Genomic DNA, 27,725 nt, shown 5'->3' with positions numbered 1-27,725 from the left:
AGACACTGTCCCCACCCTGCCTTCCCAGGCCAGAACGAAGGGACCATCTCCGTGGCCGAAGGAGAGACGCTGTACGTCATTGAGGAGGACAAAGGCGACGGCTGGACCCGCATTCGGAGGAGCGAGGACGAGGAGGGCTATGTCCCCACTTCCTACGTCCAAGTCTATTTGGACAAAAATGCCAAAGGTGCTAAGACTTATATTTAATACCGCTTACACACACACACTTAAAGCCGTTGGCGCTGTCTGTCCCACGCTGTGGCTGCTCGGGGCAGTTCTGGGCGAGGCCGGAAGGAGAGCACCTCCCAGTGGACGGCAGGTGCCGCCCGCCTGCCCTTGCTTGTCTCGTGTCGCTGTAGTCGCCTCACTCGCTGTGAGATCGCGCGTGGAAGGCGCCCGCCGCTGCCGACTCAGCTCTGCCGTGAAATCTGATAAGCGCTTCTTCCTGTGTGGGCGGCGCAGACCGCTGCATCCCAGCCTCCGGTCAGTGTTGGAGTGGCAGCATCCACGTGCGTCCCCCGGGGTGCTCCGTGGCTCGCGTCCGCCATACTGCCTGGGGCTCTAGGATGTCACGTCTTGTAGCTTAATAAACTGGACCATGCTAGCCGGCTGAGTGCTACAATCGTTCACTCGGGAGGAAGTCATAAAGCTAAGAAAAGCCATCTCCCCCTCCTTGGGTTCGAGTGCTGGTACCGGAAGTGTGCCTCTTTCTTGGACGGGGCCAGCCCCGCAGCTGAGAGCGTCCAGGGGCGCTGGACGCCTGTCTGATCCCAAGCAACCCACCGCAAGCTGGCCAGCTTTGCGCCAGTATCTGGAGTAGGGGGAGGGATTCGACACAGCTGTTCTGGGTGCCCTGGCTCCGCCCATCGCAGCCGAACCCCTGCCGTCAGCCTCGGCGCCCTCTGTGCTGCTGGCGGCCCCGCGGCAGGTGCAGCGCCCACGCAGGTGGGGCCTGGACAGAACTCCGGGAGGCGGAGACCCCAGATGCACCGGAGCTTTGCAGATGTTTTCCTGTGTGTGTCTTCTTTTTAATCATTAGCCCATTTCAGACTCAGCGCTTGCATCTCCTGGGGAGTGTTTTAGAATTTCTGGCTCCTTCGTAAGATGAACCGGAGCCAGAACCAAGTTGACAGAGTCTCACCGGCTCCCGAGGGGTCTGGGCCACGCAGCACCGGTGTGGGCAGGAGGGTGGAGGGCAGGCGGTGGAGCTGCCACGCCGCCACGCCCAGGCGAGGATCCAGCCTCGGGTGGCAGAGGCAGCCGCGGGGCCCAGAAGGCTTGCGCGAAGCGTCGGCTCTCATCTGGCTCTGGAAGCTGTTAGCTCACGTTCTCTCTGCCCGCAAGTAGGAAAGAGGCTCCCGGCCTCCGCCTGCGGGCTCTGCCCCAAGTTCAAAGTCCTTTTTTTTTTTTTTTTTTTTTTAAGATTTATTTGAAAGAATTACAGAGAGGCAGGGAAAGAGGGAGGGGGGGAGAGAGAGAGAGAGAGAGGTAGGTAGGTAGGTAGGTAGGTCTTCCATCTGCTGGTTCACTCCCCAAATGGCCACAAACAGCCGGAGCTGCGCCGATCCAGAGCCAGGAGCCAGGAGCTTCTTCCGGGTCTCCCATGCAGGTGCAGAGGGCAAGGACTTGGTCCATCTTCTACTGCTTTCCCAGGCCATAACAGAGAGCTGGATTGGAAGTGGAGCAGCTGGGATTCGAACCAGCACCCATAGGGGATGTGGGCACTGCAGGTGGCAGGCAGCTCCACCCACTGCACCACAGCGCCGGCCCCCAAAGTCCTGTCAAAGCGACAGCTGCACATGCAGCCGGGGAGGCGCCTGGCGCCCGAGTCTGGGTTCTGAGGCTGCCCAGGAGTCTGGGAGGGTTCCACGAGAGCCGCAGGCGCGGAACAGAGTCGCCTCCTGCTACTGCCGGCCGCTTCTTCTTTTCTTCTCTTTTTAAACACTTTATTTGGAAATAACGGCAGCTCTCGGGAAGCCACACACACCGTAGGTTCCTGTGTGCTCCCCCCAGGGTCGCAGGGCCACAGCTCCCGCAGGTGGAGGACAACAGCTGGACTTTTGAAGGGCGGGGTCACTTCGCGATTCTCGGTTGCGCCTGTGCCACCACAGCGCGGCCAGAGCCACTCCTGCTGACCGAGCCCCTTGGGGAGCTTCATCCAGGTCCCCTCCGTGAGGAGGGCAGCGGCCACCCCCCCAGGGAGGGGACCAGCTCTAGGTGCAAGCGAACAAGTGAAACAGCCCGCAGTGGGCCGGCACAGCCGCCCCGCCAGGCCTGCTCTGGAAGGCGTGGGGTCTGGAATCCAGGGTTGGCGTGGTGTTTCTCACAAGCGCTGTGCACATTGCGTTTCTGGAGAGCTGAGGTGCGGGGCTGGGGCTGGGGGCTTTGTCACAGTGTTGGTCGCTGGGTCGCAGCCTCGGGACCCGCGACAGCCGCCCGGGACAGGGATCTGGTAGCTCCAGTGGGTGCCAAGCCACGCGCAGCCATGGAAACGGCCCCACGAAACCTCCGTCTCCACCGGAAGCACGCTTTTTTTCCTCCAACAGTTTTCTGTTAAATAAAAGAAACAAAACCGCGGCTGTTTACAGAAACCGCTCTGTGGATTGAGAGGTGCGCTGGCCGGTGGCCAAGGGGACAGGGTGGGGGCCTGGCCCGAGCCCCGCCCCCTGCCCAGGAGGGGCTGCTGTTCTCGCTTGGTGCATGTGTGTGTACGTGCGTGTGTTGTGTGCGCATTGTGTGTGTGTCTACAGTGTGCTTAGTTAACGATTGCCAAAATATTTAGAGTCACTTCCCGCTGGTCAGCCAGACGTGGCCTGGTGTGGCGTGGCTTGTGTTTCTTAAATGGCCTTCGGTTCAGCTGCACCCACCCCCACCCCCACCCGTACCACCGAGAGACTGAAGGGGATCCCTGGCGTGGGTCGCGCGGACGGCTCACTCTTCCGTTTGTCTCCTGGGTGACTGCCGGCTGCTGGCCCCCGGTCTCCGCGCTGGCGGGTCCCCTGCCACGGCTCCACGCCGGAGCGCACGGCTGGCGCTGTTCTGAGTAAGTTCTCTGTGACTCGGCTGAGCCTCTCCTCCAAGACAGCGCCCCGTCTCGCGTCTTGCGTCTTGTACGTGTGCCCTCGCGCCTCCTTAACAATAAACGTTGTATTTCCTCAGTGTCGTGTATTTCACGTGCTTCTTCCCCTTCCCAGGGAGCTTAACCCCCCCCCCCCCCGGTGGCCGGTGGCCAGCAGGTCCCTGCCTCCCCGCACCTGTCCCCCACTGCCTCCTTCCTGCTCTGTGCCCTTGGCCTTGCAGAGCCTGCTCAGCGCTTCCCGCCCTGCGCGATGGAGAACTTTCACTGGTGCCCACCCTGGTCTTTCTCTGGAAACCAAAGGGGCGCGGGGCGCGGGCTCTGCAGGGCGGGGCTGGCCCCCTGCGCCAGCGCTGTGGCTTCCTCCCAGCGCGCAGCTGGGGACGGAGACACTATGGTGAAAGTTGCCCATCCCGCCTCCCACCTGCACTGTCCTCTAACCTGGGGTTTTTCTTTCTCTTTCTTTCTGTGTTGTAGATCCCTAAACGTGGTGCCCGCGAGTCACAGCCTCGGGTGAGCCTTCTCGGAGGGACGGCGGGGTCTCTCCGTCCCCCCAGGCCCCAGCGCCCGCGCCAGTCTCCACCCACAGCCGCCTGCCGCCCCCTCCTCCTCTCTCCACAGCGCCGCCCCTGGGGCCTCGGCTGTGTCCCTCTGGGGGGCCCCAGTCCACCCTGGGCTTGCCCCGGCCCACCCCCACCCCTTGCATTTCACACTGTGCCTTTTGTGGGAACCCCGCCGCTGGTCTCCTGGGGACGAGGGGGGCTGGACGCACACGGGGGCGGAGTAGCCCAGGCCGGCTGTTTACGTTAGCAAACTTACCCTCCCCCACGCCTGGTGAGTATCCCGCCCTCCTCTGGGCCTGGGCTCCCGCTGGGCGCTTGGTGCTGGCCCTCTGGCCCTGTTCCGGCCCGGAGCACCTGCGTGGGCGCTGGGCGTGAAGCCCTGGTTCAGAGGCCCGGGAGCGGCCGCACTGGACATCGCGGTCCAGCTCCCGGCGACCTGCTTCCTGGCTGGTCTGCCTCTCCCAGGAGCATCCGGCCTGCTCGCCCCCACCAGGCATGGTCTCCCCGTTGCAAAGTGAGGTTCCTCCTCCAGCGAGCCCCAGTGCCAGCATCCTGGGGCTTCGGCAAGGGCACCTCCGTGTGACCCCGTGGCCACCACTCCTGCATCCCACCCCCACCCCACCCCGGGCCCTGTAGAATTAGGGGGGCCGCTTCCCTTCCCCTGTGGGTCTTTGGCGGGGTCCCTGGCCCTGCTGCAGGGGGCTTCTCCCCTGCTGGGGGCAGAACTGGCCAGAGGAGCCCCCCCACACACACACACCCCGCACTGGAAGCCGAGGGTGGGGCCGGCATCTTCATTCTTCTGTTTGTCCTTGTAACCGTGGCGACCATGGCTGCCTCCCGCGCCCTGAGTCTAAGACTTCGCGGAGCTGACGGGGCAGGAGCAGCGCCCACAGCGCCCGGGGAGACAGGAGGAAGTGGCTTTGGGTTTCAGCAGTGAGCCTGCGGGCGCTGAAACTGCGGAGAGACCTCAGGGCTTCTTCCGGGGCCCTGCCGTGGCGGCCTCGCTGTGTCACGTGCAGCAGTCACTCGCGAGGCCAAACCCACACCGGCAGGTCTGAGGGTGACGGCCAAGGCCCGGCTGCTGTCCCTGCGGAGCAGCAGGTGCACGGCGACCACGCTGCTGCCGGCAGCGCCACGAAGGGCTCCGCCCCCCCCCCCCCCCCCACACACACCAGGGATGCTGAGTGGGTCCTGGAAGCTTCGGCACTGCACGGCGTGCGTGCACCTCATCTCGAGGGCCGGGACCGACACAGCCCTCGGCCGCCGCCGCCGCTCGTCCTGCCCGTCGGTCAGACCGGTGCAGCGTAGCCTGTGCCCTCTCCTGGCCCCAGGCCGCCTTTGGTTCATTCGCTTCGGGTCATCTGGACCCCACCCTCCAAAAAAGCGAGCGGGTCTCTGGCGCTGGCTCGTGGCTGGGGGGGAGGGGGCCGAGCCCCTGGGCTGGGCGTAGGACGGTGGAGATGCAGCGCTCGCTCCGGGAATCCTACTGTGAACTCTGCCCAGGAGCGGCTCACGCAGCCCAGGCGCGTGGGGCTCCCCGTGACCACCTCCCTCCTCCGTGTACCTGCCGCCTGTCTGTCCGCCCGTCGTCCCCAGCGCTGTGAGAATGACGACCTTGAAAGGAACCTGCCCTGGGACTGAGCTGAACACAAGACGAAGGGGAGGACTTGTGCCCGGTTTTTCCTTTGCAGGATGAGAAAAAAAAAATTTTTTTTCCAAGGCATGGGAAGCTGTGATGGGATCCTCCAGTGGTTCTCAGCTGGGCTCACCCTGGACAGGAGCCCGTGGCTGCTGGGACTCGCGTGGCGCAGAGCCCCCGACGCTTTGGGGAACATCTGGGACGATGAAGTTTACACAACATAGAGGTTATGTTCCTACTAAGTATTTTTCCAGAAAGTTCCGTCTGGCTTGCCTCCTATGCTTAGGTCATCTAAAAACTGTCTAAAAAAAGACCCAGAATTCCATGTTAACCTGTGTTGAGCACCTTCGGACGCCTGTGTGTGTCGGGGGCGGCCCCACTGGCCCACTCCCACTGTCGTTGGAGGCGGAGGAAACCAGTACAGTGCTTCCCAGGGGGCCGCTGCCGACTGTGTGTTAATCCACGTGTTCAATAAAAGATAACGTCTGTCCTAGGATCCCGGGACTGCTGTGTTGCATGGACATGACCTGGGCTGGGGGCTGGTTCCGGTCTGCACCACTGCTGACGGGCTGGGTAAACACAAGGCCCCTGACGTCATCTGCTTGGGGCGGGGGCTGGAGACCCCCTGGCTCCAGGTGCCACCCCCTCCTGTGAGGTGAGATCCTCTCTGGTTCAGCCCCAGGGTTCCAGAGGCTTTCTAACGCTGGTCTTCAGTTTTATTTGAAAGGCAGAGGAGGAGCGGAGAGAGAGTAGGAGACGCGGAGGAGGACTCCCCCGCCCGTGGGCTCATTCATTGCCCAGTGGCTGCGGCAGCCGGGGCCGGGGACTCGGTTCAGGTCTCCCCGTGGGTGGCAGGGGCGAGCGGCGGCCCGCTGCGTCCCACCGTGCGGTGCCCGCTCAGCTGGTGGCCCCTCCCTGGTGACCCGCTCGGGTTCCGTGGTGGCGGCTTGGCCGGGGTCTCGGGCCCCCTGCGCGGGCTTGAGCCCACACTTCTGTTCCCTAGGGGTTTTCAGAGCCGCTAGCAGCTACACCAGGCAGGGGCGGGCCAGCCCTGCGGGAGCCGAGTGCCGGTCACCACGCTGGCCGGGGCCGGGGGCGTCCCTGCACCAGCACTTGTCCCCGTCTCCAAGGCCAGGCTCCCGGCCGGGGCTGTGGCCCCCGGCGCTGGGCGGATGGCCCAAGGGGGCGAGGCTTCCCGTGCAGGCAGGCGCGGCCGAACTGTTCCCGCCGCAGGCTCTTAGCAAGCCTCTCCCAGCCTGCGGGGGAGCTCCTAGGTCGGTCGCGGACGCCGGCCCCTGGGTCGGGACCGCTCCTCTCTGGGCACTGGGGAAAACCTGGCGCCCGGGCTTCGGAACGGAAGCACATCCCTGACTCCGAGTGGGGGTCAGCGCGGACGGCCGCGCCCGAGCCCGGCGGCCGCTCCGCGGAGGCGGTGGCGACCCCTGGCGGACGCGGGAGGCAGTGCAGGGGGGGAGCCAGAGCGTCCCCGACAGGTGCCCGGGCGTGGACGCGAGCGGGCAGGGGCAGGGGTGCGGCGCGCCCCCTCCTGCTCTGCTAAAGCCAGAGATCTGAAATTGTGACATCCACGGGCAGGCCGGGTCTCGCAGGAGGAGGCTGGTGACCGACAGCCCTCCCCACGGCAGCGCGGGTGCCCTGGGTGGGGAATTCGCGTGTCAAGGCCGCCCCCGGGCAGGGGCTGGCCCCAGCCCAGCAGCTCCCTCGGGTTCCCGGCGTCACCTGGCCCAGACCTCTACTGCCCTCTCTCAGGCCCCCAGCGGTGCCATTTCCGGTGCGCCCAGCCCCCTCCCGACCGCGAAGAAGGGAAGAGCCCGCGAGGCCTCGGCGCCAGGCAGCACCGCGCTCCAGGGTCGATTGCGTCGATCGCTCGCGCTGGGTTAGAACAGACGCAGGAAGCTGCGCTGGGGCGGCCGCATCCTGCACAGGCATCTTGTGAATTTTTTTGGAGAAGCCAGAGAAAGAGGAGTGTGCCAGTCTACTCATTCACCCCCCCTGCCCGGGCCGGGCCGGGCCGAAGCCCAGCACCAGAAACTGAATCCAGTCTCCCCTGGGGGAGCAGGAGCCCCCTGGCTGCCCCCAGAGGCTGGGGTCTGGAGCTGGAGCCAGGGCTCGAACCCCGGGCCTCTGATGTGGGCCCTGGACGCAGGACCACAGGCGGCACCCTGCCCTCCAGAGGCGCTGCTGGAGCCCCCCCCCCCATCTCAGACAACCATGCTGGGGCCCCTCCCTCGCCCAGCCTCGGCCTGTGCGGGCCTCCCCCGTGACGGACGCTGCGGCAGTGAGCGCAGACGGCGGTGCGGGCCGTGGGAACGCATCTGTGTTTATTGTACAGCCTGGGCGCAGACTGGCCGCGGGGCGACCCCAGGCTCCCAGCGCTCCAACACGGGAAACGCTGGCGGGGCCCTTCGAGCAACGCCACCTGCTGGCCGGGGAAGGAACAGGCCCTGGGAAGGACGCCCCCCCCACCCCCGCCCCACTGGGGGCTCAGGGCTTCTCCAACTGCCTGGGGGCGCTTCCACGGAGAAGGCCACGGCGGGCTGGGGGGCTTGGTCTCAGGACCCCTCCTCCTGACCCGTCCTCGCCGGCTCCCCCAGGACAGGCCACAGCGGGCTGAGGGGCTTGGTCTCAGGACCCATCCTCGCCGGCTCCCCCAGGACACGGCTCCCCCAGGACACGGCTCCCCCAGGACACGGCTCCCGGCAGGCTTGGCCGAGCGCGCGAGGGCAGCAGGTGACGACACGTTGAGGTATTTCTGCTTGTCATTGGTGCCCTGGGGGCGGGGCCGGGCCGGCTCTCCCAGGAGCGGGGCAAGTCGCAGGGCAGGCTCAGCAGGACCGGGGAGGGCGTCCCCACCGTGGGAGGTCCAACCCACGCCCCCTTCACGTCCAAGCTCTGTCTGCAGGACAGAGACCCTGGGAGCAGCCGGCCTCTGGGGTCTTCCTGGAGACACCGAGATGCAGGGGTGAGCGAGGCCGCAGGGGCAGGCACAGGGAGCCCTGCCCACCTGCGGCTTCCGGCGCCTCGGCTCCCCGCGTCGCCCCGTGCACAGCGGAAGACGTCTGCAGGCTCCATCCCGGCCCCAGGCTCTGACTCGGGGGCGGCGTCAGGTGCCAGGGACAAAGGCTGGGCCCGATCTAGCGAGAGGCAGGTCGGGGGACACAAGGCTGCCTGGGACTGGTGTCAAATGAAGGTCACAGAGTCCTGGTCGCTTAAACAAGCCTGCAGGGAGTCTATTTCCTGGCCTCGCACGGTGAAGCAGAGCCCTGGCCGCGGCGCCCTCCCGGCACGCGGGCAGACGCGGCCTGCGGGAACACCGGGCGCTCAGCCGGGGCCGCACGCGGATCCTGCCGAGCAGCCTGGTGGGAGGCGAGCTCGGGGACACGAGAGGGTGTCGGGAGAGGGAGGGGCCCGGCAGGGTGACCTAGGGGCGGCCCGCCGCGTCACACAGCGCGCGTCTCGGCCTCGATCTTCTGCTCCCCGTGTAGGCCGTCCGGGTCCTGGGGCTGCGCCGCGCTCTGCCGGATGGCGACCTCGGGGCCACCTCCGTACAGGCTGTTGAGGTAGGTCCAGGTCTCCTCCGAGATCTGCCCATAGTCAGCCCCTGCAGGGCGGGAGAGGCAGGCCTGGGCGGGGGCCGGGGGCTCAGGAGGGCGGGAGGCCCAGCACGGGCTCAAGTGCAGCACGGTCACATGGAGGCCACAGGCCCGGCCAGAGAAGCCCAAGCACCGTCTGCAGCTGCGGCCCCTTGCTGCCCGCGGGCGGGGCTGGCACACAGGCCAGGCCGGGCCGGCAGAGGGCGCAGGAGGTAGGTGGGGGAGAGAGCTGAGGCCCAGAGGACCTGCTTGGGACCCTGCTCCCAGACGGGGTGGGGGGGCGTGGAGGGGTAGGAGAACAAGGCCAGGCACCGGGGGGCCGTGGGCGGAGTGGGGTGGGTTAGGACGGGTCTGGGCAGCGGAGCTGTGGGGTAGGGGGATGGGGCAGGGCAGCAGGGGGCTGGGGGCAGGGTGGGGTGGGGTAGGAGGGGCAGGGCAGTGGGGGGCCATGGGTAGGGTGGGGTAGGAGGGGCAGGGCAGCGGGGGGCATGGGTGGGGTGGGGTGGGGTAGAACACAGCGCCGGCCGTGGGCGTACCCTGCTTCAGCTGCACGTGGCCGCCTCCTTTGGTCTGCGCGATCCTGCTGTTGTCGATGGGCCCGGGGGGCTCTGGAAGAGACGGCTCAGGCTCAGCGCCTCCAGGCCCCGCCCCCCGCCCCCCCCACCAGGCGGCGGAGCCCCTCCAGGGAGCCCCTCCAGGGAGCCCCTCCAGGGAGGCTCCGCACCGCACTCAGCGGGGGCGCCCTCAGAGCCAGCTAGAACCACGGCAGGTTTGGGACTCCAGCATGGGGGGCGGAGCCGGCCGGGCAGGCAGTGCCCTCCCCGGGCAGGCAGCGGCCCCAGCCCAGGCCCCTCCCCAAGCGCCTCGGTCTCATTTAACCCCAGCAGCCACGGGAGACGAGGGCTGTGTGCAGAGACAGACTGTGGGCTCGGCAAGTGTCCGGCTCGGGTCGCGGCTGGAGAAGGCCAAGGCCAGCACCTACACCTGGGCCGGGCTCGGGACTCTGGCCGTCGGCTCCCAACCACGGCACACCCGCCCACCCGGCGGAGCCGGCAAAGCTGCCCACTCCGACCAGCGGGCCCAGGCGGCAGTGGGGGCCCGCCCCTTCCTGAGGACAAGCGCCCTGAGCATGGGACCCACTGGCTCTGCCGAGCCTGCCAGGCCACGCTCTGGCGAGGACGACCACGTCCAGGCCGGAGCTCGGCCCTGCTGCTCCTACTGGGACCTCCGGGGATGTTCCCGCCTCTGCGGCTCCCAGGGGTCAGAGCCGGCGCCCAAGCCCCGCCCTCCCCCTCTCTGTGGTTCTAGCAGCTCAGATCTACGGCCCGGGCTGCTGCGGAGTGGGCACAGGAGGGTGGCCGCAGGGGACGGGGGCGGGGGGAGGGCGCCCAGCCTCCCCTGCAGGGACAGCACAGACCCCGCCCAGCCTCCCCTGCAGGGACAGCACAGACCCCGCCCAGCTCAGCTGCAGGGACAGCGCAGGCCCCGCCCAGCCTCCCCTGCAGGGACAGCACAGACCCCGCCCAGCCTCCCCTGCAGGGACAGCACAGACCCCGCCCAGCCTCCCCTGCAGGGACAGCACAGGCCCCACCCAGCCTCCCCTGCAGGGACAGCACAGGCCCCACCCAGCCTCCCCTGCAGGGACAGCGCAGGCCCCGCCCAGCCTCCCCTGCAGGGACAGCGCAGGCCCCGCCCAGCCTCCCCTGCAGGGACAGTGCAGGCCCCACCCAGCTCAGCTGCAGGGACAGCACAGACCCCGCCCAGCCTCCCCTGCAGAGACAGCACAGACCCCGCCCAGCCTCCCCTGCAGGGACAGCACAGGCCCCGCCCAGCTCAGCTGCAGGGACAGCACAGGCCCCGCCCAGCCTCCCCTGCAGGGACAGCACAGGCCCCGCCCAGCTCGGCTGCACTCACCGCTGTCCTTGCCCTTGACGAAGGCCTCCCACTCCCGGAACCACTGCATGCTGATGCAGTAGATGCCGCCGGGCGCCTCCTCGGCCTGGAACGCCTTGTTGAGCTGGGTGGGCGGGAGCGCAGGCTCAACCCCCAGTCACCCCGTCTCTGCCTGGCACCAGAGACCACTGGGCGCAGGCTCAGCCCCCACCCTCAGCCCCCAGTCACCCCGTCTCTGCCTGCCACCAGAGACCACTGGGCGCAGGCTCAGCCCCCACCCTCAGCCCCGAGTCACCCCGTCTCTGCCTGGCACCAGAGACCACTGGGCGCAGGCTCAGCCCCCACCCTCAGCCCCGAGTCACCTCGTCTGCCTGGCACCAGAGACCACTGGGGACATCTTGCGAGCCTCTCCCTGCAACTGCTTTTCCACTAAGCAGGACCCCGCGGTGGGCACTGCTTCCCTCTTATAGACCGCGTCTGGGCATGCCACTCGCTGGTCTTCTGAGCGCACCCTTCGTGATGGCCACGGAGCAGAGCCCTTGCTCCTTTTACCAGGCCCCCACAGCTCGGAGACGGGCAGCACAGCCCCGCCCACACCCCCTCGCAGGACCCAGCTCGGAGTCCCGCCTCCCAGCTTGCTTGTTCACTTATGGGGACCCCGGGCCCTGTCTGGGGGCCGCTGTGGCTGTCACACTCAGGAGGCAGAGGCCAGGGAGGGCCGGGCTGCTCAGGGGCCCAGCATCCCGCTCTGCCCCCAGCCCGCCCGCACCTTGATGAAGGTGTCGATCTCGACCCTCCTGCGCTTGGCCAGCGCCTCGATCTCCACCTGGCAGATGGAGCACACGTACAGGTGGTTCACGGCGGGGCCACCTCCAAACCTGCACAAGGGGCGGGGGCGGGGAGAGAGACGAGCCCTGACGGGGAGGCCGGGGCGGGGGGAGGGGGCGTGGGGTCCCGGCAGTGTCCCCTCTCCCACCCCCCTCCGCTGCCCAGAGGCCGGCCGGCCTGGAAGGCTCCTCACCTGTTGTACAGGTGCTCCCAGACGTTCTGGGGCAGGATGACGACCAGGTCGTCGATGTAGTGGTACTTGTTGGGCGGGATGCCTGCAGAGGGGTCAGGCAGGGCAGGCTGGGGGCTCAGCCCGCCCGCCCCGCCCACGCCCTCCCACAGAGGGCGCCTCACCTCCGTGGGAGCAGAGGAAGGTGTGGTTGGTGATGGGCCCTGGCTCCGCAAAGGTGTTGAACTTGTTCAGCCACTCCCGGGACACGTAGAAGCGCAGCAGGCTGGGCTCCCGCATGGCGGCCAGCGCCACCACCTGCTGCCGCTCCCGGACAGCCTCCTCACTGCTCTTCCTGGGGCGGGGCGGGGCGGGGCGGGGCGGGGCCGGGAGGGACAAGGAAGCAGCTGAGCCCGGGCTCCCTGCTGAGGGGGGCGCGTGCAGGGCACCGGGAGCCCACGTATCCACGCAGCCATCTCTGCACGCCACGCAGGCCTCACCGCCGTCCCACCGGGACCACCGCACTCTCATCCCAGGAATCCTGGGCGGGGCCCGTGGCGGGGCCCGAATCCTACTCTCCTGGCTTAGCTCCATCCAGCCCTTCCCGCGCCCGGCCAGCGCCCGAGCCCGCCCACCTGTAGAAGAGGACGTAGGCCTCGGCATTCTGCACCACCGTCTCGTGGACCTCGGTGACGTACTGGTCGTCGAACTCGTACCACTGCCCGTTGATGACATTCTGGCAGTAGGCGATGTAGTGCCCGCCTGGGGGGGACAGCAGCTACAGGGCCCGGGGTGGGGGACAGCAGGCTACAGGGCCCGGGGTGGGGGACAGCAGCTACAGGGCCCGGGGTGGGGGACAGCAGGCTACAGGGCCCGGGGTGGGGGACAGCAGCTACAGGGCCCGGGGTGGGGGACAGCAGGTACAGGGCCCGGGGTGGGGGACAGCAGGCTACAGGGCCTGGGGAGTGCTCGCCTCGGGGTGGGGGGGACAGCAGGCTACAGGACCCAGGGGGTGCCCGCCTGGGGGGAGGGGACAACAGGCTACAGACCCCGGAGAGGGGGGAAACAGGAGGCTACAGGACCCCGGGGGTGCCTGCCTGGTGGGGGGAAGCAGGCTACAGGACCCCGGGGGTGCCCACTTCGGGGGGACAGCAGGCTGCAGGACCCTGAGGTGCCTGCCTGGGGGGGGAGCAGGCTACAGGACCCCGGGGACGGGCACGGCGGGGGAGAGGCTGCGCGGGCCAGCGACCAGACTCACTGCCGGCCGTGCCGTGGTGGCAGATGACGGACAGGAGGTCGTAGGTGGTGATCTGCGAGGTGCACTCCTTGGCCAGGAAGGGGCGCAGGTCGAGGCCCTCGAGGGGGAAGGAGACGTGGCTGCTGATCTTGAACGAGTACATCACCTCGTGCCGGAAGCGCTTCAGGTGGATGCACAGGACCTGGGGGCGGGGTCAGGAAGGCTGCCCAAGGGAGCCAGGCCGCGGCTGGGGCCCGCCCGCAGGGGTCACCCACGGTTCCATCCAGGGGCTCTGGCCGGGCCCTCCAGGAAGCTCTCACTGGCCTGCCTGGCACTGACTTCCCTGCAAGGCTTCCCCAACCCCACTGAGCACTCAGCCCCGCGTGGGCGTGGCCACGCCTCCTGTGCTGGGGTCCTGCCTGCCCGGCACATCCGCAGGAAGGCTTTGCTAACACCTGTCCGGGCCTCGGCCTCCTCCCCACTGGGCTGTCCGCAGGGGCCCAGCTGACTCTCTCGAGGCCTCACGACCCCACGCCTGCTCAGGGGCCTCAGAAACGCGTGACAAATAAGCGGAGCCCACGCAGAGACCACTGAGCGCCGGGGGGGCTTTCACTGAGGCGGGGGCTCCGGGGGCTCCCTCAGCGCCGAGGGCACCCGATGTCACGCTGGCGTGGACAAGGAGCCTCCCACTCACCTCGGGCAGCCGGAGGACTTTGCAGTACTTCACTCCGTTCCGCAGCCTAGGGGGAGGGGCGCGAGGGGGTTGGTGTCCCGTGGGAGACGGAGGGGTCACCTCGGGAGGTCAGGGGGCAGGCGCACTTACTTCTTACACCGCTCACAGCTGTACATGTTGTCACCTGGCGTGGGAAGACCAAAGGCCGACGGTGAGCAGGACAGGGAGTGGCGTAAACACTGGGTGTGATAACTCCTGAGCACTGCAGGCCGTGGCCAGACCCCAGACAGACCAGGAAAACGAAAAGCAGACCTAGGATACACTTGACCCTGGAAACACCTGGACTCCAGTATGGATTTCATCAAAAACAAGGTGAAACCAAGGGGTGAGGGGCTGGGGTGGGCAGGGGCAGCCCTGTGGCACAGCGGGTCAAGCTGTCACTTGAGACGCCGGCATCCCCCATCAGAGCACTGGTTCAAGTCCCAGCCGCTCCCTGCGCTGCACCTGGGAACAGGAGAGGACGGCCCAAGCACTTGGGCCCCACCACCCACATGGGAGACCCGGATGGAGTTCCAGGCTTCTGGCTTTGGCCTGGCCCAACCTCAGCCATTGCAGCCATTTGGGGAGTGAACCAGATGGAAGACCTCCCTCCCTCCCTCCCTCTCTCTCTGTCTGTAACTCTGCCTTTCAAATAAATAATCTTAAAAAAAAAATGAAGCAACCCAAGGGGCAGCCTTCGGTGGACGAGCAAGAAGGGTGGTCCAGCCACAGCACGGATACAGGGGGCAGAAGGGGCGGAGACACTTGCTGCAACGTGGAGGCGCCCGGGGGACGCTGTACCCAGTGCAGTCAGCCGGCCACAGAAAAGGCAAGCATTGTGCAACCTCACTTCCACGAGGTCCCTAGCGCGGTCAGACAGGGCAGGAGGGGGCCAGCCGGGGGGGCCGGGATGGGCAGCTGTCTCTGCGGACAGGGTTTCAGCTCTGCAAGACACCGTGTTATGGAGAGGGACGCGGGGGTGCCCAGCAGCTGGGTTTGTGAAACGGTTAAAGGCGGGTGCAGTGTTCACTTGTACGTTATGTGTATTCTACCGCAACTGAAACCCCAAAGGAAAATGGTGTGCGGGAGGTCAAGCGTTTCTGAAGGTTAGCGAGGTGATCATCAGCCAGGAAACAGGCGGGCGGGACACACGTCGCCAATGCGCTAATGACAGCCAACCTCATCAACCGTCAAGGAAATGGACATCAAAGCACAGTATCGCTTTTGCCTACCAAACCAGTGAAAAAACAAGATGTGTCAACACCAAGGGTCACAAGGTGGAAGGGTTGGGAGAAGACTCAATCCAGGCCTAGGCTGGCAAGTGGCCGGGTGGGAACTCAACGGGTCCCACTTCTGAAGCCCAGCCCAGCCACACCTGTGAGCCGGGGCTACACCCTGGTGGCCCGAGGCATGGGTGCTGGGGGTCCCCTGCCAGCCAGGCCACTCACCCTTTAGCTCGTCAGCAGCGAAAAAGGCAGCGAGGCAGTCCTCCAGGGTGACGACGGGCCCCCAGAACCAGCTGGGGGTGCAGGACACCACGAACCTGCAGAGGCGGGTCATGACCATGTCACCAGGGCCTGGGCCAGACCCAGATGCTGGCTGAGGTCCGCCCAGGCCTCAGCCCCAGGAGGAGCCTGAAATCCCAGAGCAGGGGAGGGGGATGCGGCCAGCCTCCTGGAGGCAGACACCACGGCATCCTTGGGCGAGTAGCAGCTCCTCTCCCTGAGCCTCGCCTCCGTCCTCCGCGAAGGGGCCGGGGCACACGGCTCCTCCAGCCGGCCACTGTGTCCCTGGCATCAGGCGGGAGGGCTCCGGAGAGCTGACACTCTCCCTGTTGGCTCGGCCTGCGCCCCGGCTGCGCCCCCGCTCTAGCTGCTACTTGGTCACTCCCCTCAGGACTGTCCATCCAGGCTATCCCATAGTGCCCAAGAAACAGCCCCTCACACCACCGTTTAGCAAACTCCTGGGCCTCTGCGACCCCAGCTCCCTGCCCAGCTTGCCCTGGCCCTGCAGTGCCCGCGCGTCACTGTGTGAAGGCCGTCCTCGGCCAGGAGAGGGGGATGGGCCCCGCTCCTGTCGCAGTGGGCGGGGGTGGGCGCACCGTCGGATGTACTCCACGATGAAGGCCAGCCAGCCCTGAGCGGCGTAGCTGTCCCCGCAGGCGCCCGGCTTGGCCGGCACGTTCTGGTAGATGGCCGAGTGCAGCTTGGCCAGGTCCTCCTTGCCAGGAATGGGCAGTGACAGGTCCTGGAACGTCTCCACCGTGGTGGACACCTGTGGGGTTGAAGGCAGCCTGACGCCCACCCAGCCCCAGCCCCAGTTGGCAGGAGGGGCAGAGGGCCCGATCTCCAGACAGGGCACACAGGAGCCCCCCAGACAGACAGGCAGTCACCCCCAGGTCAGGGGGCCACTGGCAGCCCGGCCCTCCGTGTTCCTGGGCACCTACCCGGTCACAGGTGAGACACTGCACAAGGCTGAGGATGGAGCCATCAAAGATGTCGGAGATGACACTCCGGTAGTGCTGCTCCTTCCGCCTCCGGCTGCCGGCGCTCGGCACCTGGGCTGGGGGCACAGCACAGGGCCAGCTCCAGCCCCCACCTGCCCTGCTGGGGCGAGGCGCAGGCCCGGGCTCTCTCAGCCAGGATGTGGGGTGGAATCTACAACTTGTGACTGGGCACGCGACACCTCCTTATGCCTCAGTGTCGCTGTGTGTAAAATGGGCCCCCTCTGCCCGGGTCCCAGGGGTGCTGCGGGAGGACACAGCCCAGCCCCCGGGTGCTGCCCCCCGCTGGCCTGCGAACCTTTCTTGAGCACATACGACGGCCCCACCCTCACGGGGCTCGCCCGAGGAGGGCTGCTGGGCAGCTTGCCGTGGCCCCCGTGGCGGTGGGTGGGGCTGCAGGGGCGAGAGGAGCTGCGCATGTGGGCGTCGTTGTCCGGCTCTGGGGGCAGACAGAGGAGGCCACGGTGGGTCAAGGCAGCCATCCGCCGGGCCAGGAGCCCCCGGCCAACCCCAGCGCCTGTGCGAAGAGGACCTGCGAGCAAGTCCTAACAGGACTGAGGCCTGAACCGCTGTCTCCCCTGCCCTGCGTCCACCACCCCTGTGGGCCCAGCGCACGCAGGGGAACAGACTTGTCCCTTCCATGTCCAGCTGAGGGCTCAGGCTCCAGGGCTGTGTCTGGCTCCAGCCTTATCGACTAAGCAGACCTGGACATGCTGTCTCGCCTCTGGAACCTACGGGGTGTGCCTAGCGGGGGGACCTGCTCCCCACTGTGGCACCGAGCAAACAGGGCTGAGCCTCATCCCAACAGCCCCGCGAAGCCCCAGCTGTCTCCCACCTGGCGTCCGGCAGGGGCTGGCGGAGCGCGGTGATGGTGGCTGGGTCTCGGTGGGCTGCTCGTCAAGGGTGGCCATGGCCGTGTCCACATCCGCGTCTTCGTCCACCTGCTCCGAGTTTGTGCGCTGCTGGCCCCAGGAGAACTTCCGGTCCTTCATCCGCTCCTTCTCAGAGATGGCACGGCCCGCCTCGTCTGGGATCAGCAGCTCCGTTTCGGCCTGCGAGCCGCCCCCGCCACGCCCCTGCCCGTCACCCTCACCCCGGTCGCTGCTTGAGTCACAGGACAGGAACTCGTCCTCTGACGGGCTCCGGTCGCCCTCCCGCTTCTCCTCGGTGTCGCTCGAGTCTGAGTCCCGAGCCTCCGTCAGCGCGGCCACGGCCGCCACGGCCGGCTCCTTGAGCTCCTCGTGCAGCTGGTCCATCAGGCAGCGCAGGAACTCCTGGGTGTCCTAGAACCAGGGCCTGCATCAGCGGCCTCCGGGGACGGGCACCGGGGACAGCTCTGTCCTCACCCTCACCCTCCTGAGGAGGGCAGAGGCTCAGAGGGGCTGAGGGCTCCTCCCAAGTCACAGAGCTGAGAAGTGGCAGAGCCCCCACGGGCGCATGCCCCGAACCGCTCACAACGCTTCATGGGGGGGGAGCATCGCACCCATTCAGCCACTGGTCACCTGCTACCTGACCGAGAGGCCAGTGGGGCGGGCAGGGGGATCGCAGAGGGAGGAAGCAGCAGGCACTGAAGGTGGGGGCTCAGCGAGGACCCACAGTGAGCAGGCCAGGCCGGATAGCCCCCACACGCCCTCACCCGCCTGCCTGCACCAGGGCACGCCTGTGGCGTGAGCCCCTTTCCTACAGACCTGGGCACAACACAGACTAAGCTGCCACTGGTCCCAGGTGAAGGCAGGCTCCACTCTGACCACTGTGACCGGGTTGCAAGCCTGGCGGAAGCAGGGGCCCTGGCCCTGCCCTGGGAGGTCACAAGGTGGCAGCAGCGGCCAAGGCTGATGGCTGGGGTGCTTGGGGTGTTCTTCCTGGAGAACCTGGGCTGGGGCCAAGCCAAGCTCCCCAGGCGTCCAGGCAGGCGTCTGCAGAGGAGCTGGCCTCCTGGACCCCCACGCAGGGCAGGTCCCTCAGGCAGAGCCCGGCACTCTGAGGGTGGAACCTGGGGCTTGCTGGGCAAGTGGAAACACCCAGAGGCCACGTTCACTCCTTGTGTTTTGCTTGTAACACAAGTGCTGTGTCCCCTGGCAGATCCTCGGTCGGCTCGGCTGCACAGATGCGCCCTCCGCACCACGGCTGCTCCTGTCTCAGACTCAGAAGCGATCCAGGGGCCAGAGAAAGGGGTGCTGCTCCCGCACGCAGCTGCGCCACCCAGCAGTCATCCAGCCACGTGGCCGTGGCCTTGCCAGGCCCAGGGCCAGCAGGGTGCCTCATGCGGGGCGGGGAGGGGCGGCACCTGTGAGGACACACAGGGCCGCGCCAGGTGGGGGTGCGCGGGCGGTGCAGACTTCTCAGGCAGTAGCTGCTGCTGGGCCCTGAGGGTGTGCGCAGACGCGGCCAGCAGGGGGACGGTGCCTGCTGCCCCATCCGGGCCCACGTCCAGGCAGCACGGGAGGCAGGTGCGCAGGTCCAGCCCCTCCGGGCAGGACCAGCTGGGAACCCATTCAGCCACTGGTTACCTGCTACCTGTGCAAGGGGCGGGGACTGGACCACAGGACACAGCAGGGCCACACACGTGACCACTCTAGGCTATGTCTTGGTCTTAGGATTTTCATTCAACAGAGATATGGTTGATTTCAAAGGTGTTCTCCGGGTTGAAAGTAAGTTTAATCAAGTGTTTTTTTCATAATGAAGTCCCCCCTAGGTGCCACTGAGTGTAGTGCTGGAGGTGGGGACTCCATGTCCAGGTCGTGTGACCAGGCCAAAGGACTCGGCCCCCGGGCCTCAGTCTGCCCATCTGTACAGTGGGGTTTAACACCTGGGGGTCGCTGGGAGGCCCCCACGTATCCACACACATGAGGGGCTCAGGTAGTGAGGGCCTGGTCACGGGCCTGCCTGGCAATGCTGGGCTGCTGCCACCGCTGTCCACCCAGCCTGGCTTCCAAGTCAGGCCTGGCAGAGGAGGCCCCTCTGTGCCCTGGCAGCTTACCTGCTGGGCATAACCTCGGAACATCGGGTTGACCAACTTGATCCCGTGCGACAGGCTGGTGGGGACCACGTAGCTCGGCCTGAGGGCAGACACAGGCAGGCGGCAGAGCCGCTCAGACGCAGGCTGTCCTGAGAGCCCCAGGAGCCCTCACGCCTCCACGGTCGGGAGGGAGGCCAGGCGGCGGCTGCCCCAGCCAGGCCGAGAGAACAGACGGCACCTGCCCCCACGGGGCTGTGACAAGCCCACCGGAAGTCCCACTTCCCCTCTGGAACGGTTACTGTGCCTTTTCTCATTCCAGAGTAGCACGTGCTCATCACTGGACACCCAATTTCAGGTGAGTGCAGACCCGGAAGCAACACCAGCAAGGGCCCTCCCCAGGCAGGCACCACGGAGACCCCAGGGCCTTCTGGGAGAACACGTACACAGCACACTCGGGCAGAAGTGGCGACACACTGCCTCTGACGAGCTGCACCACATGGCACCGAACCTTCCACCCGGGAGCCGCCCAGCAGCCCCGGACCCTTCCCGGAGGAACCACCCACCCCACGCTCTGGGCCTTAAACCTGCAGCACACAGAGCCACTCCCGCGAGCACCCACTCGGCGGTTGCAGCCCAGACCTGGGACTGGTCCTGGAGGACCTCTCGGCCCCCGCAGATACCTGCCAACGGCCACCAGCTGGGACGGACACGAGCTTCAAATTCTGACTCACCTTCCACAGGCTGTGTGGCCTTGACCAGGAGCCTAAAGCTCTTTGCACCCCCGTTTCCCCACTTGCACACCAGGGATGGGCGCCCCCCAGGAGGTCCCCACTCACCGCTTCCTGTGCCAGACCTCAGAGACCAGCTTCTGGTAGCTTTTGCACAGAGCCGGCTTCTTGTCGGTTCGCACCAGGCCTCCACACTCCAAGAAGAACTGGGTCAGCGGAGGGCTGGGGGAGGGGGACATGGTGAGCCAGGCCACAAGAAGGGGCCCGTGGCATCGTTGACGAGGAGTGGGGTAGACGGGCGCAGCCGCTGGTGCTCAACCTGGCACACACGGTGGCCTCGTGGACCCTGACGCGGCTGCGGGAGACCCTGCCCGTCACAGGCTGGACTGGCGCTCCCGAAGCTCACAGACTGGGACCCCGGGGTGTGGCTGTGTGCGCACACAGGGTCTCACGGAGGGAGTCAGGTTAAAGGAGGCCCTTGTAAGAGGAAAGGGGACACACGTGTGCATGGAGGAAAGGGGACACACACAGAGACACCAGACACACGTGTGCACGGAGGAAAGGGGACACACACAGAGACACCAGACACACGTGTGCACGGAGGAAAGGGGACACACACAGAGACACCAGACACGCGTGTGCAGAGGAAAGGGGACACACACAGAGACACCAGACACGCGTGTGCACAGAGGAAAGGGGACACACACAGAGACACCAGACACGCGTGCGCACGGAGGAAAGGGGACACACACAGAGACACCAGACACGCGTGCGCACGGAGGAAAGGGGACACACACAGAGACACCAGACACGCGTGTGCACAGAGGAAAGGGGACACACACAGAGACACCAGACACGCGTGCGCACGGAGGAAAGGGGACACACACAGAGACACCAGACACGCGTGTGCACGGAGGAAAGGGGACACAGAGACACCAGACACGCGTGTGCACGGAGGAAAGGGGACACACACAGAGACACCAGACACGCGTGCGCACAGAGGAAAGGGGACACACACAGAGACACCAGACACGCGTGCGCACGGAGGAAAGGGGACACACACAGAGACACCAGACACGCGTGTGCAGAGGAAAGGGGACACACACAGAGACACCAGACACACGAGGGCACGGGGCGGGGAGGAGACGCTGCGAGGCCCGGCAGGCTCGGGGAGGGACCCCGACTTGCAGCCTCCAGGACCGGGGAGAGAACGTTTCTGTTGGTGTCGCCCAGCCTGTGGTCCTTTGTTATGGTGGCCCTGGGATCTCTCCCAGCAGGGGTCCTGCCAGGCCAGGGGACAGCCCTGTGACCAAGACCCACCAGCACCTGCTCCCCTATGGCCTAGCCTACAGAGACCTTCCTGCCCGCATGTTTTTAAAGTTGTCAGAAATTTAGTTTAGAAAAAACAGAACATATAGACAAGCAAGATGTCTTCTCTGAACACCCGGGCGCTCCTCCTTCCAGACTTTTCTACGCATTTCTACCCGTCCCCTCCCTCCCCTCTCCACATGGGACACGGAGTCCCTTCCAGGGATGGGCTCACGGGGTTGGCAACTTTATCCCCCCAACAGGAAACGCTGTCGCCCCCAGACAGGCAGCGCCACCTGCGGCTCTCTGACCCCGGCGCCACAGTCCCCAGGTTCTGAACACTTCCTGCTCCAAGAACCGCTGCTCCTGCAGCCCAGGCCAGCGCGCCACTGTGGACGCAGCCCCGTCATGAAGCCCCAGGACGGCAGGCAGCCCCGCCACACAAGCCTTCTCCCCGTCTCGGGGCCTCCTTGGGGTAAATTCCCACAAGACACCGCGGGGTCCAAGGGCACGTGTGTTTCTTAGGGATTCTGAGATACACATTGATGTCTGTGGACGACACGTGCAGCATGGCATGGGGGCCACTCCTCCACCCCCCACTGTCCCAGGCAAGGTGACCACCTACCAGTTGGACAGGGCCTGCAGGGCGGCGTTCATGTAGCAGGAGTTCCCAAGGTTTTTCATGCCTGTGAGGCCTGGGGGACAAACACAACAGAGGAGGGGAGGGCGCTGGCCTGTGGCCCTCAGCCCCCAGACCCAGCCAGAGGAGGACGGGCAGGGGTGCCCACCCAGAAATCTCCCAAGCATGTACAGGCGGCCCCTGCTCCCAACAGCTGTGGTTCCCTGAGTGGCTTAGGGAAACGGACGCCTGGCCTCTCCACCCCTCCAGGCCCACTGCCTGCACCACACATTCAGGGAGGCCCTGGTGCAGGGGGCTGAGAGGGGGAGAGAATGGCCAGGCCCCCCAGGCCCTCAGCTGGGCCAGCTGGCCCCCACGGGAAGTCACCACACCGTTCAGGTCACTGGTCCCCCCACGGCTGCCCGGTGCAGCAGACGGAGCCCCCGCGGGTGCCGGGCCCTGGAGGCCTCACCTCGGGGTTTCAGGTCGTCGTCCTCTGACTCGGATTCACCTTCATCAGCCACGGCTATGGGGACGGCTCTCAGCGGGTGGGAAGGCGGGGGAGAGTCCTGCGGCAAAGGCCCAGGGTGAGGAAACACAGGGATGGGGGCAGTGGGTAGGGGGCAGAGGCCCAGGAACTTCCGGGGGGCGGGCAGCCCAGCCCCACACCCCGAGCCTGGACAGAGCCCGCCAGCGCACAGGGCACTGCCGGGAGGGACGGACCTGGTGGCCCTGCCCTGGGAACTCCCTGACCTATAATTTTGAGCTGCAATAATGAATAACAAACTTACTTCATTCGTAACAAGTTTGGGAAAAAAGAAACAAAGAAACAACACAATCTCATTTCCTGTCCACGTGCACCTGCAGAGCCTATACTGCCAAGCACGTCTGTAACTAACAGAGTGGCACACGGTGCGTGCAAACACAGCCTTCTTGTAAAACTCATGAACACCTCGCAGCCACAGACCAACACAGTACCCGCTGGCCGCCTTTTTAAAAAGAGGACTGTTAGTTTTCATCTTCCAGGAAGGTAGAGTCATGCTACACACACACACACACACACACACACACAGGATCTTCCGTCTCTCAGTTTATCCCCAAATGCCTGCGACAGCCAGGGCTGGGACAGGCCAAAGCCAGGATCCCAGAATTCCATCTGTGTCTCCCAGGTGGGTGACGGGGACCCGAGCACCGGGGCCACACCTGCTGCTTCCCAGGACGCACTCTGATAGAGGATGCAGGCTTGACTCCAGCTTCCCCAGTGTCCATGTGGGCAGCCCCTGGCACAGCAGGGTTCCTGCCCCTGCCGAGGGCAGGCCCTCAGGGCTGGCAGGAACGCTCTCCTGGAGAAGCAGCCATGAGGACCACCTGTGGTTCCTTAGGGTGTGTTTTAGACCCGGAGCAGCCGGGGGCTGCCTGTGGCCTTGCTCAGCCCCCTCCATGGGGCAGGGAAGGGTCTACACGCAACCCACAGCCTGGGCCCATCCCAACCCCTGCCTTCCATGTGGACAGCCAGTCCTGCACACTCACTGCCTCACGGGGTCCTGGTGCGGAGCTGGGCTCAGCGAGCGTCTGCTGACAAGGTGCTAACCCAGGACCAGACTGCATGGGGGATGCACTGGTCCGTGCCCCACAGTGCTGACCCGACCTTCACAGTCCTCAGCAGCCAGACTGAGCCCTCCGCCCCCACTACCTGTTCAGAGAACGTGGGCGAGGATCCCCGTGGGGGGGCCGCCAGCCGCTGATCCAGGAACACCTCCTTCTCACAGGCGTAACACCACACCCGTAACGTGGTCAGGTTCACTGTCAAGTTGTGCTTTTTGGCCTAGGGGATAAGACCCAAAATGGAGTCAAGGATCCCCTGGCTGTACGGATGGCCCCAGCCTGCATCGGGGCTGCCTCCACCGCCCAGCCTCAGGAAGCCTCCAGGGAGGGGCTGTATGCCCAGCCTCAGGAAGCCTCCAGGGAGGGGCTGTGTGCTCAGCCTCAGGAAGCCTCCAGGGAGGGGCTGTGCGCCCAGCCGCTGCTCACCCTCCCGACAGGAACACCAAGGGCTGCAACCTGTCAGCCGGTGCATGTGCGCCAAGTACCCACACGCCCCTGGCTTCACTGCAGTCCCTCTCCTGTGAATATCCCCATTCTACAGCCCCAGCCACTGAGGCCCAGAGCAGGCAGATGGAGCTGGGAGGTGGCCAGAGCTGGGGTGTGAACCGCAGGCCGCCTGCCTGCAGAGCCCTGCTCTCAGCCACCACACCCACCTGTGCGTGAATGGTGCTGTGGTCAGCAAAGGACTCCCCGCAGCCAACGTAGGGGCAGGCGACCTGGGGAGAGGGGAGGGCAGCAGATGGCATCAACCCAGCAAGTCTCCGACCCCACCCCAAAGACGCCGCCCCTCTCCGCCCACCAAGACCTGCATGGGAGTGGGACCGTCACGCTGGGGGAACATGGTCTACACCTGCAGTTTGTGCTGGGCAGGGTGCCCTGGAAGACCACTCTCCCACGAGGAACCCAGGCAGGGTGCAGCTGCGGCCTGGCTGCTGGGATCCCAGACCTTCTCCCTCCACCAGAACCCTTTTTCTGATGAGCTAGTTATTGGGGCCAACATGTGTGGTGGGCAACCCTAGACTGCAGAACCATTTCTTTTCTTTTTTTTTTTTTTAAGATTTTATTTATTTGAAAGATAAATGTGACGCAGCAGGTTAAAGCTCTGGCTTGAAGCACCGGCATCCCATATGGGCGCCGGTTCAAGAGCCAGCTGCTCCACTTCTGATCCAGCTCTCTGCTGTGGCCTGGGAGAGCAGTGGAAGATGGCCCAAGTGCTTGGGCCCCTGCACCCACGTGGGAGACCCAGAAGAAGCTCCTGACTCCTGGCTTTGGATCAGCTCAGCTCTGGCTGTTGTGGTCATTTGGGAGTAAACAGTGGATAGAAGCCTTCTCTCTCTCTCTCTGCCTCTCCTTCTCTCTCTGTATAACTCTGACTTTCAAATAAATAAATAAATCTTTTATATATATAAAAAAAAAGAGTCGGGGAGAGAGATATTTTCCACCCACTGGTTCAGTCCCCAAAGAGCCGCGATGGCTGCAGCTGGGCCAGGCCAAAGCCAGGACACTAGAACTCCACCTGGGTCTCCCGCATGGGTGCAGGGCCCAAGTACTTGGGCCATCTTCCGCTGCTTTCCCAGGAGCATTAGCAGGGAGCTGGATGGGAGGTGGAGCAGCCGGGACTCACACCAGCACTCATATAAGGACGCCAGCGTCACAGGCAGCGGCTTAACTTGCTGAGTCACAACTCCGGCCTGGCACACGGGATGTGCAGTGAGTCCGGAATAAGCAGCGAGGTGGTGGGGGCCGTGGCGTACACGCCCCTGAGGACCCTGTCTGGGGCCTTGCACTTTCCCATCCCAGAGCTGCCCACCCTCCTCCCAGCTCCAGGGCCTCCCCTGCAGGCCTCTGCCCTTGGCAACCACAGCTGCCCATCACGCCCACCTGCCCGTCACACCCACCTGCCCGTCACACCCACCTGCCGTCAGCACAGGCAGGGGAGTCTCAGAACAGGCACCGTTTTCTGCATAAGGTTCCCACACCTGTCTCTGGAGGGGCTGTGGGGTCCCCCAAGGCAGGGCCAGGCCTCACATCCTGTGGTCCCCTGGGGGCCTGGACAGTGTCCCGCCTCGAAGTCTACTTCCCCCTGGCTGACAGGTCCGACGGGAGTAGCCATACTGGGTGCGTTCACCCCCGACCCCTGCGGGCCATCTCATTTATACCTGTGCTTTTTTTTTTTTTTTTTGGACAGGCTGAGTGGACAGTGAGAGAGAGTGAGTGAGAGAAAGGTCTTCCTTTTTCTGTTGGTTCACCCTTCAATGGCTGCTGCAGCCGGCACACCGCACTGATCCAAAGCCAGGAGCCAGGTGCTTCTCCTGGTCTCCCATGGGGTGCAGGGCCCAAGTACTTGGGCCATCCTCCACTGCACTCCCGGGCCACAGCAGAGAGCTGGCCTGGAAGAGGGGCAACCGGGACAGAATCCGGTGCCCGACCAGGACTAGAACCCGGTGTGCCAGTGCCGCAGGCGGAGGATTAGCCTAGTGAGCCCCGGCGCCGGCCTGTGCTGTTCTCTTGTCTAAAGAAATTTTAAGTAACGGCCATTGCTAGTGTGATTGTAAAATGAAACACATACTCGAGGTCCATTTGAAAAAGGCTACAGATGTACAAAGAAAAAAAATGACCTGTAATTCCACCACCCAGAGGAACCGTCAGCTTCCGACACGTCGGCTTTTACTCTTATTAACCGAGTCATCAAAGCACCACTGGGGCCCGGGGCCACACAGCCCATCACAGTACGGACCCCACGGGCGTGGCACAGGCCCCTCCTATGCAGGTGAGGGAACAAAGGCCGGGGAGGGGCAGGGCTCCAGGCCAGGCGCCGCCACCGCTCACTCGTGCACACAGAGACGGATCCTTCGGCGCGAGCCTTAGCCCACCTGCTCGCCTCTCTCTCGTCACTTTTACCACTGCCAGAGCGGCCGGCCAAGGACGCACTCACCCGTGGCCCTGTGCCCCTGCCCAGAGTTTCCGACGGTGCCCACGGGCGACACAGGAGCTACAGGGGGTTCCTTACCTGAAGACAGGCCCACAGGTTTGGTCCGGTGACACCACATGACTGGCAAGTTCCCTGGAGAGACAGAGTGGAGCGTGAGCGAGCGCGGGGACTCCGGTCCTGCCTGGAGGGCGTCGCACGCACGGCTCCACCCGCCTGAGGCTCACTCGCCCGCCGGGTCTCTGCAGCACCCCACCCACCCGAGCAAGCTTCCCCCGGGCACGGTACCTGTCACTGTTCAGATTCTTTTAATTTTTAAATTTTCAAGATTATTTATTTATTTGAAAGTCAGAGATAGAGAGGCAGAGACACAGAGAGAGGTCTTCCATCACAGGTTCACTCCCCAAGTGGTCACAATGGCTGGAGCTTTGCTCATCCAAAGCCCCGAGCCAGGAGCTTCCTCCTGGTCTCCCACGTGGGTGTAGGGCCCAAGGACTTGGGCCATCCTCTACTGCCTTCCCAGGCCACAGCAGAGAGCTGGATTGGAAGTGGAACAGCCAGGACTAGAACCGGCGCCCATATGGGATGCCGGCACGGCAAGTGGCAGCTTTATCCTCTACGCCACAGCACCGGCCCCCAGATTTTTTTTTAATCCTATGTCTGTAAAACATTTGAAATAAAATCATTTGAAATATAAACAAGCAGATCCCTCATAGACTCCCTCACCTTCCTCTCCACTCCTCTCCTCTCTCTGCCTTTTCCTCTCTATAACTTACTTACATATTTATTGGAAAATTATTTATTTGAGAGGCCGAGTTACAGAGAGGGAGACACAGGAACATTCCATTTGCTGGTTCACCCCTCAAGTGCCCACAGCGGTGAGGCTGGGCCAGGCCAAAGCCAGGAGCCTGGAACTCCAGCTGGTCTCCCACGTGGGTGCAGAGGCCCACGTACTTGGGCCATTTTCCACTGCCTTCCGAGGGCACTAGCAGGGAGCCGGATCGGGGGAGCAGCTGGGACTCGACCAGCGCTTAATGCGTCTCAGGCGGCGGCATAGCCAGCTCCTCCACCACGCCAGCCCCTCCACTCGCTTTCCTGCACTTCCTGAAGCCTCTCTCACCGTTCAGATCTGAGACACGTGGTCAGCCTGGGCTACACCTGTGAGGCCAGAGGACCTGGCACGTCCATCACCGTATCTGCTGACCACAGAAAGCACCCGGTTGCTGGTGGTCTGCTGACTGGGCCTCTCCTTGCCTACCCATATCTCTCTCCCCTTCTTGCTTTAATGACAGAACACGTGAGTCTTAACGAAGCTCACGGCCAGCCAGCTGCAGGCAACGTTGCCC

General features: G+C 65.1%; 2 protein-coding genes across 24 annotated transcripts in view; one reads left to right on the top strand and one right to left on the bottom strand.

Annotated features, from left to right (window-relative positions):
* Positions 1 to 5,774, top strand: part of FNBP1 (formin binding protein 1) — a 121,888-nt gene extending 116,114 nt beyond the window's left edge. For 13 of the 19 annotated variants that reach the window (XM_089321319.1, XM_070058012.2, XM_070057994.2 and 10 more), the window contains one exon: positions 29 to 604. In XM_089321319.1, the coding sequence (XP_089177445.1) occupies positions 29 to 207 (179 nt within the window). In that variant the 3' untranslated portion in view covers positions 208 to 604. Of the gene's footprint in view, positions 1 to 28; positions 605 to 3,553 lie in introns of those variants that run through there. The other 6 variants (XM_070057982.2, XM_070058004.2, XM_070057991.2 and 3 more) reach the window with 2 other exon arrangements.
* A 1,817-nt stretch (positions 5,775 to 7,591) lies between these two features.
* The window catches only part of USP20 (ubiquitin specific peptidase 20), a 36,114-nt gene continuing 15,980 nt past the window's right edge, over positions 7,592 to 27,725 (bottom strand). For 2 of the 5 annotated variants that reach the window (XM_051829502.3, XM_051829504.3), the window contains exons 4-25: positions 26,461 to 26,514; positions 24,104 to 24,166; positions 23,539 to 23,670; positions 22,318 to 22,414; positions 21,852 to 21,921; positions 20,027 to 20,140; positions 19,212 to 19,290; positions 17,067 to 17,514; positions 16,530 to 16,670; positions 16,175 to 16,290; positions 15,830 to 16,002; positions 15,177 to 15,271; positions 13,840 to 13,873; positions 13,711 to 13,756; positions 13,038 to 13,218; positions 12,415 to 12,541; positions 11,965 to 12,134; positions 11,804 to 11,885; positions 11,552 to 11,660; positions 10,804 to 10,906; positions 9,426 to 9,497; positions 7,592 to 8,897 (exon numbers count right to left, since the gene is read on the bottom strand). In XM_051829502.3, coding sequence (XP_051685462.1) covers positions 8,737 to 8,897; positions 9,426 to 9,497; positions 10,804 to 10,906; positions 11,552 to 11,660; positions 11,804 to 11,885; positions 11,965 to 12,134; positions 12,415 to 12,541; positions 13,038 to 13,218; positions 13,711 to 13,756; positions 13,840 to 13,873; positions 15,177 to 15,271; positions 15,830 to 16,002; positions 16,175 to 16,290; positions 16,530 to 16,670; positions 17,067 to 17,514; positions 19,212 to 19,290; positions 20,027 to 20,140; positions 21,852 to 21,921; positions 22,318 to 22,414; positions 23,539 to 23,670; positions 24,104 to 24,166; positions 26,461 to 26,514 — 2,667 coding nt within the window. In that variant the 3' untranslated portion in view covers positions 7,592 to 8,736. Of the gene's footprint in view, positions 8,898 to 9,425; positions 9,498 to 10,803; positions 10,907 to 11,551; positions 11,661 to 11,803; positions 11,886 to 11,964; positions 12,135 to 12,414; positions 12,542 to 13,037; positions 13,219 to 13,710; positions 13,757 to 13,839; positions 13,874 to 15,176; positions 15,272 to 15,829; positions 16,003 to 16,174; positions 16,291 to 16,529; positions 16,671 to 17,066; positions 17,515 to 19,211; positions 19,291 to 20,026; positions 20,141 to 21,851; positions 21,922 to 22,317; positions 22,415 to 23,538; positions 23,671 to 24,103; positions 24,167 to 26,460; positions 26,515 to 27,725 lie in introns of those variants that run through there. The other 3 variants (XM_051829505.3, XM_051829506.3, XM_089321263.1) reach the window with 3 other exon arrangements.

The sequence above is a fragment of the Oryctolagus cuniculus genome, chromosome 1 (genome assembly GCF_051225735.1).
Source record: "Oryctolagus cuniculus isolate XC-2025 breed Fujian yellow rabbit chromosome 1, ASM5122573v1, whole genome shotgun sequence".
Taxonomy (NCBI): domain Eukaryota; kingdom Metazoa; phylum Chordata; class Mammalia; order Lagomorpha; family Leporidae; genus Oryctolagus; species Oryctolagus cuniculus.
This window is presented reverse-complemented; position numbering and strand designations above follow the sequence as displayed.